Source organism: Tasmannia lanceolata, unplaced genomic scaffold (genome assembly GCF_043159265.1).
Source record: "Tasmannia lanceolata isolate RefF3 unplaced genomic scaffold, GAP_Taslan_0.1 ptg000012l, whole genome shotgun sequence".
In the NCBI taxonomy this organism is placed as follows: domain Eukaryota; kingdom Viridiplantae; phylum Streptophyta; class Magnoliopsida; order Canellales; family Winteraceae; genus Tasmannia; species Tasmannia lanceolata.
In genome coordinates, this window is record NW_027518689.1 from 32,536,006 (window position 1) to 32,555,323 (window position 19,318).

The following is a 19,318-nucleotide window of genomic DNA, read 5'->3' on the forward strand; positions in this document are numbered from 1 at the left end:
TTTTTGCCCTTTTTTTGGTTGAAACTTCAAAGCATTCATTTCTGCTAATCTGCTATTCCAGTCTTTTGGTCAGGTGGAAGATGATTAGATGAACCATGGAATTAAATATCATCTCTTTGGGTCTGATTTGGGGGTTTTTGGTTTCGGGTTTCATCTATATGACTATATGCTCTCATTTTTTGATTTTTTTGCAACTGATTTCAAGGTAGGGTTCTAAATTTCTGATTTGGGGGTTTTTGGTTCATCAGTTTTTAGTTTTTCATCCATATATTGCTTTATGTGGATGTGATTTCGTCTTCTATGTAGTTTTAAACTAGATTTCATACTTTTTTATAAGGGTTTTGGGTTCTTTTTGTTCATAGACAATTTCTAATTTTGGGTTTTTTTTTTGTTGGGGTGTGATTTGAGGCTATATTATTACGAATATACGATGGCTTGTTTAGGGTGGCATTGAAGATGTGATTTCTATGTTTAGTGTTCGGATCTCCATCTCATACTATGCTTATTGCCTTATTGGCTTATTGCTTATTGGTTAAGTTTTGTAGTTTATTTTTGTTGGGTTTTCAATCTATTGGGTTTTGATCTGTGGAAGCATTTTATTTAGGATAAGTCATTACTAATTGTTATTGAATCAATAGTTAGTGAATAATTTTTTTAGCATTCTTTTACATTGATATAGTGATTGATAATTAAATATTTTTGTGATATAGTGATAGAAGTTCTTTGTCTTTCTTGTTTGTTTTTTTAGGTATGGAAAAATATTTTTCGAGGGTACCGTCGTTAAGGTCGATAACCCCTCCTACAACTTCAATTATCCCCACCCAAGAACGAGAAAATTCTAAAAGAATTCGATTGGAACTTGATCCTAAAAATCCTCTTGCTGATCCTGGATTAAGAAGGCCAATAATTGATTATCATCATAATGATAGGGCAAAAGTTCGAATGATATACTTGGGAATGGGTCCAATTCAACCACGTAATCATGATTTTCCTCAAATTATGCAAGGAAAAGAGAATAGGCGGTTTAATCAAAAGTGGTTTGATGATTATCCTACTTGGTTGGAGTATAGCATTGCAAAAGACGCGGCTTATTGTTTGTGTTGCTATGTTTTTAAATCGGATAGTAAGGAGCATGTGAGAAGTTGTGACGCTTTTGTTGTTAAGGGGTTCCCTAATTGGAAGAAAGTAAAAAGATTTGGAAAACATATAGGGGGTCCTAATAGTGCTCATAATCAAGCTTCGAGTAAATGTGAAGCTCTTAGGAATCAAGAGCAACATATTGAAGTGTTGGTAAATAAGCAAACAGAGCAACAACAAAGTGACTATCGAATTCGCTTGCATGCTTCAGTTTTGAATGCTCGATTCCTTTTAGAACAAGGTTTACCTTTTCGCGGGCATGATGAATCTTGTGACTCGCTTAACCAAGGAAACTTTCGTCGGCATTTGAAGTTCATGACCATGATTAATAAAGATATGAAGAGGGTTTGTGTGGAGAAGTGTAATGGGAATCTCAAACTAGTGACTTCAGATATCCAAAAGGATATAGTGAGTGCATGTGCAATTGAAACCACTAACTCAATCATTAAAGATCTCGGGGATTCATTGTTTTCTATTTTGGTTGATGAAGCTCGTGATGTTTCTAGCAAGGAGCAAATGGCTGTAGTTATACGTTATGTAGATAAGCTTGGGCATGTGGTTGAGCGTTTGTTAGGTATTACTCACGTTCCCAACACCACTGCTACATCCCTTAAGGAAGAAATTGAAGCAATATTGGCCAAGTATAAATTGAGCATATTGAAACTTCGTGGTCAAGGATATGATGGGGCAAGTTACATGCAAGGGGAGTTTAATGGTCTTAAAGCACTAATCTTGAAGGAGAATGAATATGCTTACTATGTTCATTGTTTTGCTCATCAATTACAGTTGGCATTAGTTGGTGTTGCAAAGAAAATATGAACATCTCTGATCTCTTTTTTTTAGTTACAAATGTAGTAAATGTGGTTGGGGGTTCTTGTAAGCACCATGATATTCTTCAGGAGATTCAACTTGCAAAAATTAAGGAAGCACTTGAAAATGGTGAGCTTTCAAATGGACAAGGACTTAATCAAGAGACCACACTCAAACGTGCGGGGGATACACGTTGGAGCTCACACTATAGAACACTGGTTAGTTTGGAATATATGTTTTCCTCTATTCTTGATGTGCTTGATCTTATGGTCAAAGATCTGAAGTTAAGTTCAGATCAAAGGCATGAAGCACATAATCTCTTGAAATCATTGCAAACTTTTGAATTCACATTTTCCCTTCATTTGATGATAAGTTTATTGGAAATTACAAATGAATTGTCACAAGCATTACAAAGGAAGGATCAAGATATTGTGAATGCCATGACATTAGTGATAATATCAAAACAACGACTACAATTGATGAGAGACAATGGATGGAATTCTTTGTTAGATGACATTTCTTCATTTTGTGCTAAACATGACATAGAAGTCCCTAACATGGTTGATACTTATGTTGTTCCCGGAAGAGTGCGACGACATGTAGATAAAAGAACGGTCTTGCACCATTTTCAAGTTGAGTTGTTTTTTCAAGTTATAGACTTACAACTTCAAGAGCTCAAAAGTCGTTTCAATGAAGCAAATACAGAGTTGCTTCTATGTGTAGCATGTTTGAATCCAAGTGATTCATTTTATGCATTTGATAAAGAGAAGTTGATTCGACTCTCTAAGTTTTATCTAAAAGAATTTTCAGAAGTTCAATATTCTACAAAAGAATTAGACAACCAACTTGAAACATATATTCTTGATATGAGGTCTAATACTCACTTTGTGAATTTGAAAGGAATTGGAGATCTTGCTGAAAAAATGGTTGAGAAGGGAAAGCATGCCTTGTATCCACTTGTTCACAAGCTCATCACATTGGTACTAATTTTACCTGTCGCAACTGCAACCGTTGAGAGGGCCTTTTCTGCCATGAAGATCATGAAGAATCGATTACGCAATAGAATGTCGGATCAATTTATGGCCGATTGCTTGATTCTATATGTTGAGAAGGATATTTTTGGTAACATCGATGATGAGACAATCATGTATCGTTTCCAAAAAATGAGACCGCGTCGAGGAAGCCTATAAAATTTTCTTATGGTCATGTTATTAGGTTTTGCACTCTAAAATTGTAAGATGTCATTTTTGTTTTCCTCAATGTATGTTAGTGATGGAATATATATGAGGGTTTTTTTTGAAAACTATAATATTGCTTTCATTTGTTTGGAGAAAAAAAATTGCTATAATTTTTGCCCCCCTTGTTCAAAATTTCTGGCATCGCCCCTGGGTAGGATGGATGACCTTTGAATAGATCGCATGATCATAATTATTTGATCTATGGATTATTTCGTGTTGCATGTGGATTGCTAGATCATTTTCTGCCTTCATTTAAACCCTTGGGTATGTCGTTGCACCAAAATAGTGTAAAAACTAGGAGAAGGAAAGTAAAATGACACCATTTCCCCTTTCCCTCGAAACATTTGGTCCACTCAGTGTCTTGTCTAGAAGGGATTTTCCAAATAATGCCTGTTGAGTTTCCTCCCAAATCAAGGCGAAAGGTGTAGAGAATTAAGATCTACACAAAGATCAAGCAAGAAGCAAATACCCACTTTCATACAAGCCACACAAGGAAGGAGAGAGAGAGAGAGAGTTTCTATTCAATAAAATATTCCATAGCCACAAAAAAGGTACACCCTCTTCTTTGTAAAAATAATGCTTATCTTCTCTTCCAACTCTACTATTTCGTTATCTCTCGTCTGCTATCTTACCACACCACGGTCTTGGAGGCTGCTTCAAGCTATATAAAGCCTTCCACAACTTGCACATGTATTGCAGATTCTTGGTACTCTCAAACTCACTGGGTTGCTCCATAAAAATTTCTCGATCCAATTCACCATGCAAGAATGCATTCTTCACGTCCATCTGCCACAACTTCCACCATTTACAGGCAGCAAGGGCAATGAGCACACGCACCGTAGTGATTTTGGCTACTGAACTGAACCTCTCATCATAATCAAGCCTGTACTTCTAGGAGAATCCTCGAGCAACAAGTCTCGCCTTGAACCTTTCTACCGAACCATCCGCTTTGGTCTTTACATTGTACACCCACTTACATGAAATAAGTGACACTTTACTAGGTAGTGGAACCAGATCCCACATTTCATTCTTCTTCAAGGCTAGGATCTCATCTTCCATTGCTTCCTCCCATTCAGGAACACCTTGGGCTTCTTCAAAAGACGTCGGTTCGGAAATACCAACTACCTCAACTGATGTCGCTACACACGCCACATCTGTAGACTTTGGACTTTCCGAGCTTTCATCTCCGGACATCACGTCCTCCTAAGGTTTTGTTGATTCGACACCACCTCCGCTAGAGTCACTGTCGAACAGAATGTCTGTTACGTGACTCGAACATCCCGAATCAACTGTTTGGTCCCCACTGCTCGTGTCCACCGAACTAACGACATCCACGACCTCTGTAGTCGTAACAGCAACCTCACACACATTGGTTTGCTCTTCTGCGATGGAGAGAAGAGAACACCACTCCTCGTCGCTATTAACTTTCCAGAAATCTTTAGATGTTGCAAAATTACCTTCCTCATTTTTCTTCTTTGGTGCATAGCAATTTCTGGCAAAGTGGCCCGGCTTACCACAATTGTAGCACGCCCATCTTTGTCCCTTGTTCCGATGCTGTTTCTCAGAACCACGACTGCTTGAGGCTCTCGCTTAGTCAGAACTTTCTTGCCTTTAGTCTGATCTGGCCTTTGGTATACCTTTCTGATTCTTGGAACTCTAAGACTTTCTTCCTCGCCCATCGAAGAGAACTTCTTCGTTCTCCTTTATCGTAGATCCAACCATCTGCTTGGTTAGACTCTCTTGATTTGCCAAGAGACTCTCCAATTCCACTAACATTGGTTGAGTTGGACATCCTTGGATTGCTGTGATAAAACCACTGTACTCAGGTTTCAGTCATCGAATAATAATCCATCGCATTCGTGCATCCGAAATTCTGGACTCTTCATCAAGTTGTGATATTTCATGACAAATCTTCTTCACTTCAATGAAATACTCGAGAATCATCATATTCCCTTGAGAGACAGAGCTTATCTCGTTCCCAAGCATCTGGAGTCTTGCGTTGTTTGTCTTTGAAAACAAAGTGGCAAAGATATCTCACGCTTCCTTCGGAGTCTTGGCATCTCGAATATAATTAAGAAAATCCCTCTGGATGGTATTCTTCAAGACGAACATAGCTTTATCGGCTTTGATCTTCCACTTCCTCAAAACCTCCTTGTTTTCGGCACATCCATTAGGAGAAGTGGTTTATGCACCGTTTACTACCTCCCAGAAATCTTGCCCTTGGAGATACGACTCGATGCAAGATTTTCAATATGAATAATTTGAATTATTCAACTTCTCAACGAAATCCATCTCTTTGATCGAGCTTCTGACGAGTGACAAACTTGAAGTTGGATCCCAAATCTACAACTTCTACGTCTAATCTCTGAGCGCAGATGTGTCGGATCTCGTCCCTAAAGGCTTGATCAACCTTAGATCGCTTACCCACACCAGTCCCTAACTGGTGTTCTAATCTTCTTCCTTTGGCTTTCTTTCACTAGTACCTAACTAGTGGCTTCTTCAACGACCGTTTATCGTCTCTGACGGATGAATACGACGTCTGAACACCGATCCCAGATCAGTGGCTCTGATACCACTTTTAGAAAATTAAGATCTACACAAAGATCAAGCAAGAAGCAAAAACCAACTTTCATACAAGCCACACGAGAGAGAGAGAGAGAGAGAGAGAGAGAGAGAGAGAGAGAGAGAGAGAGTTTCTATTCAATAAAATTTTCCATAGCCACAAACTATACACCCTCTTCTTTGTAAAAATAATGCTTATCTTCTCTTGCTGCTCTACTGTTACATTATCTCTAGTCTACTATCTTACCGTACCACACTCTCGGAGCCTGCTTCAAGCCATATAAAGCCTTCCGCAACTTGCACACGTATTGTGGATTCTTGGTACTCTCAAACTCCTGGGTGCTCCATGGAAAATCTCTCGATCCAATTCACCATGCAAGAATGCATTCTTCACGTTCATTTGCCACAACTTCCACCCTTTACAAGCAGCAAGGGCAATCTCGCCTTGAACCTTTTTACTGAACCATCCACTTTGGTCTTTACCTTGTACACCCACTTACATGAAATAGGTGACACACTACTAGGTAGTGGAACCAGGTCCCACGTTAATTTGGAGTTAGAAACGGTTTCTTGTTCATAGTTAGATAGAATTTGCTATATCCAAAGGTTGCTAGTCATTGGTCTCTCGAAGTTGGAATTAGAATAGGATACTTATATTTTATTAGAAGCAGATAAGTGAGGTAGTAGTGTTGGAGACGTGCTCACTTTCAAAAGGATTATGAGTTCGCTTTTATTTGGGAGTTAGACTCCCATTGGGTTTGTGTTGGTCTTGCTTATAAATATATAGCACAAATAGAGGAGATAATAGAGAACAGAGACACGTCAGTGTTAGTCGAAGTGCAAACTTGCACAGAGAAGAATAGTGTGGCGCTTAGTTGTGTACTGGTTTCGTTCTTGAATAGAATATTACTCCCGTCTCCCGTCTCCCGTCTCCCTTGCGTTTGCATACGTGGGTTTTTGCTTCTTAGCTGTGATTTGTTGTGTGAACAAGTGGTATCAAAATTTTATTACTTTGATCCTTGATTTTCTATTTAGGGAGGGGGTGGATATTTTATCCATTTAAGGGGGGGGGGGGAAATATAATTTCCCAGTAAATGAATAGTTTGGATTTCCATATAAGGTGGGCCCATAGTATTTTTTTTTTAAATATGCACACCCACACGTGCACAACTAAAAAACTTAATGAAATCTAGGACAAGAAAACCAAGAAGATAATAATAATGAATAGTTTGGATTTCCGTATAAGGTGGGCCCATAGTATTTTTAAAAAAAAATATGCACACCCACACGTGCACAACTAAAAAACTCAAAATAATAATAATAATAATGAAAACTAGGACAAGAAAATCGAGAAGATCTTTCATATAAATGAGAACTTATATGATGCCTGACCGTGAGATTATAAAGGGCGGAGAGAGAAAACCATCTCTCCCTTGGTTTTTAATCCAAGAGAAAGCCCTTTTTTTTTTTACTTTTCCTTGGTTCAAAAACCAAGACAGCAGGTTTTGTCTCTTACCGCCCTTTACATTCTCACGGTCGGGCATCATATAATTTCTCCATATAAAAAAAGAATTAAAAAAGAATGAAAGGAAAACATTTCTCAAACGGGAAGTGATATTTACGCCCCTTTTGTTCACCAGAGACACCCACTGCCAGTGTACATGGCAATCAAACCCACTGGATTCTTCTGATGTCAAGTACATTAGCCCCCCTTTAGTCATTGAAACATTGGCGTTGGGTGTTCCTCGTAATCACAAGTGGCGTAAATATTGATGGGACACAAATACGGCGTCGCCCCCAGTTATCGCCACGTGTCACCCATGCACAAATAAGGCATAAACCATCACGAAGAAAGGCATGGGAAAATGGCAAGACCATACGGTCACGACACGTGTCGTGCTCTCGCTGTCCAGGCCTCATCATCACAAGTTATGGAAGGAAACACCCAGCAAAGCCACGCGCGCCGGCGAAGCAGGGGAACGGCCCAATCTCGCAAAAGAAGGTTTTCTCTCCATAATGATGAAAGGCCCGCCCGCCTCCCTTTAAAAGGGAGGGAAGGAAAGAAGAGAAGAGGACACGTTTGGGAAAAGACTTCCCCATTCTCAGCTCCGCAAAAAAACCGGAAAAAGAGGCGAGGCAACAACAGAGGAGACGAGGAACTCAATCCTACTCTCCCTGCTAGTCCCCTCCGACCCACCCAGTCGCACACCCAGAAAAGAACTCGCGTTTTTGTCCTGGTAACCCTTATCAAACCTCTTCCTCTTCTCGCTGTCCTTTATATTGATTGGTCGAAGGATCTGACTTGGGTGTCGAAGTGGTCGTCCGGGACCCACCCCGGACTCCCTGACCCCCTTTGTTTTTTATTGCAGATCCCGCGGAGGCCCTCTACCGACCGCGCGATCGCAGACCCGGATTCAGACGCCATCATATTGGCGCCATCCGTGGGACTCGTCGAGTACCGAACGCCTTCTGACGATGAGAAACCACACCTAACAGCAAGAAATAGGGGTGATGACCAGGAGCCAGGCTCAACGCGCACAAACCGACACCTCAAGCTCCCGGGAGCCCAACTCACCGCTCTCGGGCCGACACCAACCCTCCTCTAGCGCACCGCAGATGGTCCCCACCATGGAGATGTTCAACGAACTCCACCGAGAACTACTCCAGCGCTTGCCTCCTCCGGCACCAGAGAGGACCCTGGCAACGCAGGACCAGACGGAAGCCTATGACGACAGGAAGTACAGATCCCCCCGAGAATACCCTAAAACGCTCCCCATGAAAAAAAGACCTCCCCTTTAAGGGCAGGCGGGACCCGTTAACCCCGAACTGATCACTCGAGGGGAAGATAGTCCTTCCATAAAAAAAAAACGCCCTACGGGATGCACTAGGAGTACCCTCGCCAACAAAGATCACAACTTAAATAGCCCGAAGAAGCAGTATCGAAAGCTCAAAGAGCTAGCGGCACACCATATATAAAGGAAACAAAGATAGTTCAAATGTTATTACAGACCAAATACGTCAATAGGACCCAAAAAAAGAAGAGCAAACTTCCCGAGGCATCCGAACGTTACTGAGCCCCTTCATAAGTCTCAGCAACTACAGGATCTACCAAGGCAGCCACCTCCTCCTCGGCCGACTCCAGTACTTCCACCGGTACCGGCAAAAGACCCTCCGGAGCGCTTCCCTCAGCCTCGTGCATCAGCTTGCCGAGAGGGAAGGAAGGATCAACCTCGTGAACACGCTGCCGACATTCGGCAAAAGCATCAATCTCAATGTCCACACTGAACGCGGCCGCGGCCTTGAGAAACTCCTCGGAGTCGCGCCATTCCTCCCACGCCTTCACCAGTTCCCTGGCATGCATTCGTCGAGCCACTGCCAATTTGTCCTCCGCACGGGTTCTCCCTTCTATGGTTGTTCGAAGGTCTGCCCGAAGTCGAGCAACAGTATCATCAAAGGCCGCTTTCTCCGCCCGGGCTTTGTCCAAGTCCTCGCTCAGCTGCCGGACTCGCTCCTCAAAAGCACCTATCTCAGCCTCATCCTCGAGCAGGCATTACACCATCCTCCTGGCATAGCTTTGAGACTGCAAAAGCAAGCCATCAGAAAATTTCCAACTTACGATCTCAAAAAGGAGAAAAGCACAATCAGAAAAACCGGCCACCCGTACTTACGCAAGAGGTTGACTGAAAATACTGAGCCCCCAGGGCCCTACGATCGAAGCCCTCCAACTCTGCCTCGTTGCCAGGAAGGGCGGTTGTCACCCCTAGCTCCACCCCAACCCGGGGGTTTGCAAGAACGCTATCCTCAACACCAATCTTCCAGTCAGGATTAAACAGCTCTCCTCGCGCCTGGAAGCACTGCGAAGGAAGCTCCACCAGCTCCAGAAGAAGCTTGGTCATAACCGCCCCCTCCATCCGACTCGGCACGTCCTCCGTAAAGGCAGGAGGATGTGCCGCACGGCCAGCATCCCCCTATCGAGCGCCAAAAGGGACAACCCTCTTGGCGGAAGGCTCCCGCTCCGGGGGAGAAGTCCTAACCGTCCCCTTTTCTCCGACCGTTCGACCAGAGGAGCTGGACGCCACGGATGCCGGAAGCCTCGCTTGCTACCGGCCCAACCTGGCTGCGGCCATAAAATCAGAAGGGATCTTCTTGCGGCTCACCAGACCCTTCGTCGCCGCCGAAATCCCCTTCCCCTTACCAGCATCACCGGAAGAAGACATACCTCCTGCCAAAAACAGGAGAGCAACAAACCACTCAGAACGAAGGGAGACAAAAAAAAAAAAAACTGCTCAGGGCGCATGTAGACAAACCCATAAAACAAAAGGGGCTCACCACGATGGCTGGCGGAACTCTCCCCCGTTCCCTCGCCCAAACAGCGGGCCCTCCTCTCCACAGCTCCCAGCAAACCAAGCCTCTTCAGATCCCTTTCCCATCTAAACTCGGAAACATCAATAGCCTCCCCAGAGGCGAGCTTCCCCAAGTCAAACTTGCTGCAATCAGACTCGTCGGGGAGGGACTTCCTTCGCCACTCGACGGAGCACCTCCAAGAGCGAGGAAAGTCCCAGCCAGCGTCCGACGGAGGAGTGATGAACACATACTCCTCCTTCCACTTTTTGATAGAGGAAGGCAAGGTCGCCGCAATTTTCACCTGAGGACTCTGGGTTAGATATAACCAGCTGTCCTCCCCCTTCACTAATGGGCTAAGGGCAACGTAGGCCCGGAGCAGCGGGAGGGTAGGCTAAACCTTGTGAAGACCCGCCTTGGCCACAAAGGCCAAGAGAGTGCGCCTACTATTAGGCGCCAGTTGGGAGGGGGCCACCCGGTAAAACTCAAGGGCCTCTACTATAATACCCAAGAGCGGAAACCTAACCCCCGCACGAAAAGCCTCCACGTAGAAAGCTACCTCTTCCTCCGTGGTACCTTCACATACCCCCTCTGCAAAGGAGGGAACCCTAATCCCATAATCATCGGGAATGTGGAACTCCCTCCTATTCTTCTCCGCCGCCCCTTCTCCCAAAGTGCTCCTAAAGCACACCACTTTGCCAGGACGAATAACGGCACCAGACCGAATGTCCCTCATCTCCGCCTCACGAGCAGAAGAAACTCGAGCAAGAGATTCCGAAGGAGCGGCCCCCACCGATGATCCAGAGGCCCCAGAGCTATCTTTCAACTCCGTAGGCTGCTGTACATCTCGAGTGTCGCCGCCCCCTCCCTCTACGAACAACCGCCTCCTTTTTCTTGGCGGAGCCCTCTTCACTACTTCTACCGACTCAGAAGAGGGACTCTGAGGAACAGTCGCGACAGACATCGTAAACTATCAAATGTCGGATGAAATAAAAGACACAGAACTCACCGAAAGAAGGTTGGTGAAGAGGAATACGTAGAAAAATCGCCGCGGAAGAAAACCTGTTTCACCCGAGGAAGACGAAGAAATAAAACAAAGAACGAAATCCCCAAAAAGGCTTTAAAAGGGGCTAGGGTTTCGACATGCGTCGATTGATCTCCCTTCCTTTATAATCCGATGGGACGCGCACACGTGGCGCCGATTGGGAAATTCAAGGGAACCGCCAAAGTCGAAGCGCCATACCGAAAAGACGTCACTACCCCTACCGCTAAGTGACTTCCCCAGCAAGCCATCCCTAAACCCTCCCCACGAACGATGGCAAAAGGCTCGGGACCCATCATAAGGGCCCGGCGTACAAATCCACAAGATGGAAAAGACCACGTACGATGGCAAAAGGCTCGGGACCCATCATAAGGGCCCGACATACAAATCCACAAGATGGAAAAAATCACGTACGGTGGCAAAAGGCTCGGGACCCATCATAAGGGCCCGGCGTACAAATCCACAAGATGAAAAAGACCACGTACGATGGCAAAGGGCTCGGGACCCATCATAAGGGCCCGGCGTACAAACCCACAAGATGAAAAGGCCACGTACGATAGCAAAAGACCGCGTATGGCCAAGAAAGGCTCAGAGCAAGTCACAAGGGCCTGACGTACAATACCACCAGACGAAAAAATACCAAGCGCAGCGAAAAGGGCTCAGGTCGCGCGGGAAAGCAAACATGCGAAGGAAAAGCAAACATAAGACACAAGTCGTAAAAAACCGAAAAAAGAGCCATTCATAAACTACTTCCTTCTGGCCCATGGGCCTACAAAGAGGGGGGAGTGGAAACAAAAAGGCACGCAGGCCCGGGCCCCCAAGGCCCCCAACCACAAAAAAAAAGAGGCCTCCTCCAAAATCCTGCTCATCCCGCCGCCTCCAACTCAGAGCGACTGGCCGCTGAAGGAGTTTTCCGCATCGGAAAGCTCCTTATCACTATGCTCCTCCTCCGAAGAGCTCCCCCAACACCGATTCCTAGCAAATCGGGTCTGGTCATTCAACCACCGCACCCGATTCCTCAACAAATCATTCTCCGCACGCAAGGCCGCAATCTCCCGATCCATGTCGATCATTCGGCTACAAACCGCCATTTCTCTACGATGGACATGAGAGAAGAACGAGCGGTGGCGATGAACAAAAGCTTCATGGGACTCCCTCTCGTAAAGGGGAGGAAGATGAGAGCGTGGGGAAAGCCCTTGAGGCGGGTTCCTCTTAGGAATCGTTTCTCGAGGCCCCAACCCATCACGGTTGATCTCGGGGCCACTGGGAGGACTCCCCTCATTAGCAACTCTCCCCTCGCCACTTATAGAGAGACCCTGGAAAGACGACGACATCTTCGACGAGGCCGAAGAAGGGCCGAAAGAAAGCAAAGAAGGGGAAAGGAACGGAAGGATAATCTGCATACAAAGCAGAAGAACTCGCTCCTTATAAACCCTATGGGAGACCCTTGGGTAGGAAATCGAAGCAACTCGCCTACGCGTGCCCGTCGCCCATTGGATGGCCAACCGACACCGCATAATGACACCACAGTTCCTCGGGAAGGAGCAACCGGACGGGACGGCACGCCATCTCGTCCCCCAAGCTCCCATAAATGCTTTCGTCACGATATTCCTTAAACCAGGTAAAAAAGCCTGCTCCCTTGGACCAGTCAAGGGACCAAAGGCAGTATTATGATGAGACATAAAAAACGGCGCCGCTCTCAGCTTTTGCCATGTGTCGCCCATACACCCATACAACCAAACCTTCGTAAAAAGAGCCGATGGGAAACAACAACACCCTATGAATTCGACACGTATCACTTCCCCGCCGCCCAAACCTCACCACCACAAAGCACTTCCGACTCCTCTCCACCAAATGAGAGGGAGGGGCCCAGAGGTGGGAAACCAAGCAGAAGCACCCGACCTCAGCCCCACCAAAGAAAAACCCGCGCCCAGGCCCGGGGCCCCGGCGCGAGGCCACGGCATGCGAACACAACAAGTGAAGGAAATTAAAAACACCAGGAAAAGGCTCAGGATCCCTCGCAGGTGCGGACAAGAACGTCACAAGTCCTCACAATCAAGATAATTTATACCAAACAGACGGAAAAAGCAACACAAAGAGACACGGCACAAATTCATAAAGATTGCCCATTCACATCCTCCTGGCCCGCAGGCCTACAAAAAAGAAAAGGAAATCAAGACACAGAAGCAAGGGCACGCAGGCCCCAAAATCCCCGATAGGAAAGGGGCAGAAAGAAAAACACATAGAAGGGCAAAAAGAAAAACACGTAGAAAACCAGGAAAGGTCAAGGACTAATCCGAAGAGGACTCCTCTCCCGAAGAGTTCCCCTCTTCCTCCCAGGAGCTCTCCAGCAGGGGGTCCACCTCATATTCAAACAACTGCTCAATGAGAAAGCGAACCTTCTTCTGCAAAGCTTCATTCTCCCGCTTCAAGTCCTCGATCTCCTTACCCATCTTCGAAACACGGCCGCGCAATTCCATTCCCTGGTGATAGGCTCACGAAAAAAAAGACCACTCCCTCGCAACACGGTACCGAGACGACTTGTCTTCCCCAGGCAAAGAGGAAAGGCGAAGGGGGGGAAGCCCGAAGAAGGGCCCGAGTTCCTCATAGCCTTCTTCCAACTAGCTGCGGGGTCCTCCCCTGGATCAGAAGACAAGTCGGGGTCACTCGACGATTCCTGGGGAAGACAGGCCTTGCCCCTGACTCGCGAAGGAGAACCTGACATGTTGTTGAAGAAGGCACGAAAGAACGCCTACTACAAAAAAAAGGGGGGGACAGAGAGCCACAACAAAACGCCAAGGTAATTTCATTTTTTTTAAAAGCTCGAAAAAGGAAACCCGGCGCCTCGAAACAAAGTGACCCACCTAACGACGCCACCACTTCCCGGGGACGGCTGCCGGATAAAACAGCACGTCTCCTCGTACTCCGGAGCCCCCATAAATGCCCTCATCATGACGTCGCTCGAACAAAACGTTACTCCCTTGGCTCATTCAATGGACCAAAGGAGTAAGGGGGAGTTATGATGGGACACAAACACGGCGTCGCCCCAGATATCGCCACGTGTCACCAATGCACAAATAAGGCATAAACCATCATGAAGAAAGGCGTGGGAAAATGGCAAGACCATACGGTCATGACACGTGTCGTGCTCTCGCCATCCAGGCCTCATCATCACAAGTTATGGAAGGAAACACCCGGCAAAGTCACGCGCGCCGGCGAAGCAGGGGAACGGCCCAATCTCGCGAAAGAAGGTTTTCTCTCCATAATGATGAAAGGCCCGCCCGCCTTCCTTTAAAAGGGAGGGAAGGAAAGAAGAGAAGAAGACACGTTTTGGAAAAAGACTCCCCCATTCTCAGCTCCGTAAAAACAACCGGAAAAAGAGGCGAGGCAACAACAGAGGAGACGAGGAACTCAATCCTACTCTCCCTCTAGTCCCCTCCGACCCACCCAGTCACACACCCAGAAAAGAACCCGCGTTTTTGTCTTGGTAACCCTGATCAAACATCTTCCTCTTCTCGCTGTCCTTTATATTGATTGGTCGAAGGATCTGACTTGGGTGTCGAAGTGGTCATCCGGGAACCACCCCGGACCCCCTGACCCCCTTTGTTTGTGATTGCAGACCCCGTGGAGGCCCTCTACCGACCACGCGATCGCAGACCCGGATTCAGACGCCATCAAATATCACTTCCCTTCTCAAACAGATCTGGTTTATAAAATAAAGAAGGTGGTGAAATTGACAGATGATTTGGTCAATTTCAAATTGTTTTTGGCATTTGATCGTGCCCCTTTCTTTGCCTTCTTGCACATGTCATGAGAATACATGAGTTTTTATATGATGTAATGGCTTATGGTACATTATTTTTCAAAAAGTACCGTACGGTCCACACCATAGGAAGATCCAAGCCGTCCATTATATGGGACACAGTCTAATTACGTTGTGCCCCAAAAATCATTTCCATAGGTTGATCCTAACCATCGATCAATAAAAAAAAATGTTGGGTTTCACTCGGGTCGGGTTGCCTAAGCCATCGACCTAAACCCAACCCAAACTCAACTCAGGTTGAGAAAACTCAACCCGGACCCGAACCAGACCTGAACTCTACCCGACCCAACTTTTTTTCGTGTTGAACCCGACCCGAGTTACACCCCTAGTGACTCATTCCGGCGAATCCAGCCAGCAAATACTGCATGGAAAGAAAGTGGGGTCGGAAGACCACCTTTTGGCCTCTGAACTTTCCTCCAAAGGCGTATTGGCCAGGCGTAGACTCAAGCAGGCATTGGTTACATCCGCAGCTAAAGGCTCTGTTTTACTGAGAAATTTTGACCATGATATAGGAGCATTTTGGTCATTTTACTATAGCAAGAGTCTCCCTCAAGGGACTCTCTTTTGTCTTTTTTGTTCAGGTGTGAACTCGATGTTTTTCATTGGGTTCCCGTTTAGTCAGCAGGCACCTTTCAATAGAAAAAAGACGATTTGGTAGGGAATTTCGCTAAAAGATAATCCAGACTGACTTCTGCATGCTAGAGCAGCCCCTCAAATGAATAAGACAAAGTCTGCTGAAAAACGTGCGTGAGTAACTCTTCTTTAATGCAAAAGTCAGCCGGGAATGACTTTCCGCAAAATTCCCTAGCAAATCCCCTCAAAAAGGTCGTCAAAGCCAGTAAACAGGGCGCTTCTCTCTCCGCCTGTGACCATGGGAAAGCGCTTCTCTCTTCCGGCCCCATCGCTGTTTTGACTTTCCAGTGTGGAGAGATGATGGAGGCAAGGCCCGACACGTGGACGTCATCCAACGGTGCCGACGCTGCCTTTTGGCAACAGTTAACTCCTTTGCCGTTACGATAAGTGTCAAAATTAAGTTAACCAAGCTTAACGCAAGCGAATCTCTGACGTAGGTATTGAGAGAGCGCGACGTAGTGGTCAAACCTCTGCCACGGTGGAAAATTCAAATTCCTATTTTCTACACTAAACGCATTCCTTCTCGAAGGACAACTTGTCCTCGTGTCGCTTTCAGCTGACTCGGCCCTCATCCTACGTGGCTCCATTAGTAAAATACGCTAGCCTCTTGCAACCAACTACGAAGTACCATTCCACGGAGAAACTAACCGCACTGAATGCACCGAAATTTGATAAGCGTAGTAATTTCGGTTATCAAATTTCGATCACCCAAACCGAACCGAAAAATTCGGTTATTCGGTTATAACCGAATAGTGAGAGAAAAGGAGGGAAAAAGCAAAGTCTTGGTTTGGATCAAAGGGCTAGGATCATCCTATTGAAATGATTTTTTGAGCACAACCTAATAAAGTTGTGATCAATCAAATGGACGGTTTTGATCATCCTACGAAGTGCCCATATTACACTTTTTTTTTAAAAAAATAATAGTTTTTATCATAATTTCGGTTATTCGAATAACCGATTTTTTTTTTGCGATAACCGAAACCGAAACCAAAACCGAATAACTGAATTTCAAAAAAAAATAATAATAACCAAAACTAAACCGAAAAGGAAAAAAACCGAACCGAACCGATCAAACCAATTTGGTTCGGTTCGGTTATTCGGTTATAACTGAATAATTAATACCCCCAATTGTAATAAACTAACAACTTCATAAGAAGTGTGAGAAAAAGGAGTAGAATATTAACAGAAGGGAGTGTAGATATCATTTCCCTATAGTTGTTTGGGATTTTGAGAACCGAATATGAGTCCAAAGCTGTAATTTCAGTTTTGGATTCACAATCTCTTATCAGAATCGAAATAAGAATCAATGGATCAAAAGCCTAGGATCATCTGCTCTAAGTGTTGCCAATCGCATTTGGCAAGATTCATAATTTGGTTGCCCCTCGAATCAACAGAACTAATCACTTGCACCACACACAATCAGTTTTGGACAGAAAATCTATTCTCAAAATCTAAATGGCGTTGATAAATTTGCATCCCCTGTAGGATAATTCGCACCGCTCTACACTGCAGTGGCGTCCTACAGGGTTGCGAATTTATCATCGCCCAATCCAAATTGAACAGAGCCTTAGAACCTTCTACGAATATTCTCCATCTTTCAACCTTTCTTCTACAAGCTAACAAAAGCCCATTTGCGTCCATGGGCATTTCAGTAAAACCAAAAGGCAGCCCTTCAATCAGCGTCACGAAGAAGAAACAATCCATAAAAATCAGGGAAGTGAAATTTTCTCCCCACTTTCTTTCTGGGCCACCCCCCTCTAGTCTATTTATGACTCCTTTTACACTTACATTACAATAAATGCCCCAAGTAAGAAAATAGGCAAATGTATCATTTCCCTAAAAAAGTATAAATCAGCGTCTCGAACAAGAAACAATCCCATAATAATCCAGCCTCCTGAAGAACAAACAGCGTCAAACAGACACTCCTCCCCAAATCCTCGCTTTTCTAAATTCCAACTCTCTCCTTCTTTCCCTCCCAAACAACCCATCCCGCAAAAATGCCGGCAACGGAATTTCAGGGATTTTCCGTTCCGTTGCCGCCCTTTCTCAGCCTCGGTCGAAACCACATCTCCGCCGCCGGCGACCTCAACCACGACCTCGAGCTCTTCCAAAAACACGTCGCCGATCGCTTTTTATCTCTCTTGCCGGAATCCTCCTCCTCCGACAGGATACTCTCCCTCTCATGGCTCCAAAAACTCCTCAACACCTTCCTCTATATCGAACAAGAATTCAAATCCATGCTCATCCAAAACCCTAATTCCACCTCCTTTCCCAAACCCCCATTCGATCGCGCCATCCCCGACTTACTCGACCGCGCTCTAAAAGCACTCGACGTCTGTAATGCCATTACTGACGGCCTAGATTCAATCTCCCAGTGGCAAAAACAGGCAGAAATCGCCGTCTCAGCTCTTAATCAAACCCCATTAAAAGAAGCACAATTCCAGCGCGCCAAAAAGGCGCTGGCCGCTCTAGTCTCATCAATGACGCTCGACGAAAGAGGAAATAAAACAGAGAGGAATTGGTCTTTTGGCCGGAAAACAAGTGCCGCCGGCGCCGGCGACGGCCGGAGATATTTCCGGTCGGTATCTTGGTCCGTATCGAGAACATGGTCGGCAGCCAAACAGTTGCAGGCAATGACTGGTAATCTGGCGGCGCCACGCAGAACAGAGCTTAATGGGGTGGCGTTATCAATTTATACAATGAGTTTGGTTTTGGTATTTGTGATGTGGGTTTTAGCTGCAGCTATTCCTTGCAAGGATAGAGCTGGGTTGACGATGAATTTTCCGGCACCGCCCCGGCAATTGGCGTGGGCGGGGCCGATGATTAGATTACAAGAGAGAATTGCAGATGAGTGGAGGAAGAAGGAGAAGAAGAAATGTACAGGTTTGTTAGTGGAGTTGCAGAGATTAGAGGAGTGTGGAAATGGGTTGATTGAATTGGGGGATTCGTATAGATTGATGGGGGCAGAAAAGAGAGATGAAATTAGAGTTAAGGCAGATGATTTGGGGGAGATATGTGTAAGTATGGAAAAGGGGTTGGTTATTTTTAGACGACAAGTTAGAGAGGTTTTTCATAGGATAGTGAGGAGTAGGATTGAGGTTGTTGATTGCTTGGGTCGAGCAACTCGACCTTCTTCTACACTGGTTTTGTAGCAGAGAGTCGTTGGGGGTTTGGTTACACGACTCTTTGATTAAAATAGTGTTTTGGGTTTGGTTTTAATTTTGTATGTTCATTGTAGCTGAGACACAGACAAGACAATTGTTCAATATCATCTAGTTCTTGATTATAAATCTTTTTTGGGCTTCCTCTGTTTTCTAAGCATTTATCATCTAACAAATTCCAATGGTGGGTTGTGTTAAATGCCTAATTGGTCGTAGAAGAAATAGAGAAGGGAAGGAAGTTGATTCGAGACAATCGGACCTCCTAGTGGCTCAAATAGTGAGGAGCCATGACTCTCCTAGAACAAAGTCTCCTTTTTGCTGTAAAATTTCTCTTCCTACCACCTTTCATTGAAATAAACTTAAATACAAACACAAGAGAAAGCCACATCATCGACCCATTTACCCTGCTAAGATGACACATGATTAAAACTAACACCCACGACCCTGACATAAATAACCATCTAATAACTACTTTGTAGCTACAGCACATACACCATAAGAGGTACGTATCAAGTTGCCTCTTTTCTCTCCATATAAATCTGTAAAGCAGCAGTCATTCACAATATCCGGC

At 45.3% G+C, this 19,318-nt stretch overlaps 2 protein-coding genes and 1 pseudogene across 2 annotated transcripts; all 3 read left to right on the forward strand.

Annotated features, from left to right (window-relative positions):
- The first annotated feature begins 750 nt into the window (after nt 1-750).
- Nucleotides 751-1,956, forward strand: LOC143888735 (uncharacterized). Its single transcript, XM_077393153.1, has one exon. It carries the CDS (start codon nt 751-753, stop codon nt 1,954-1,956), a length of 1,206 nt encoding a protein of 401 aa, XP_077249268.1.
- On the forward strand, nt 1,953-3,137 carry LOC143888736 (uncharacterized). The gene has a single exon (XM_077393154.1). It carries the CDS (start codon nt 1,953-1,955, stop codon nt 3,135-3,137), a length of 1,185 nt encoding a protein of 394 aa, XP_077249269.1.
- Nucleotides 3,138-17,404: 14,267 nt separating this feature from the next.
- On the forward strand, nt 17,405-18,890 carry LOC143887199 (protein ROH1A pseudogene; annotated as a pseudogene).
- Nucleotides 18,891-19,318: the final 428 nt, after the last annotated feature.

What these genes read in the sequence shown, in the direction of transcription:
- LOC143888736 (XM_077393154.1), top strand. Translation starts at nt 1,953, where the DNA reads ATGAACATCTCTGATCTCTTTTTTTTAGTTACAAATGTAGTAAATGTG.
- LOC143888735 (XM_077393153.1), top strand. Translation starts at nt 751, where the DNA reads ATGGAAAAATATTTTTCGAGGGTACCGTCGTTAAGGTCGATAACCCCT.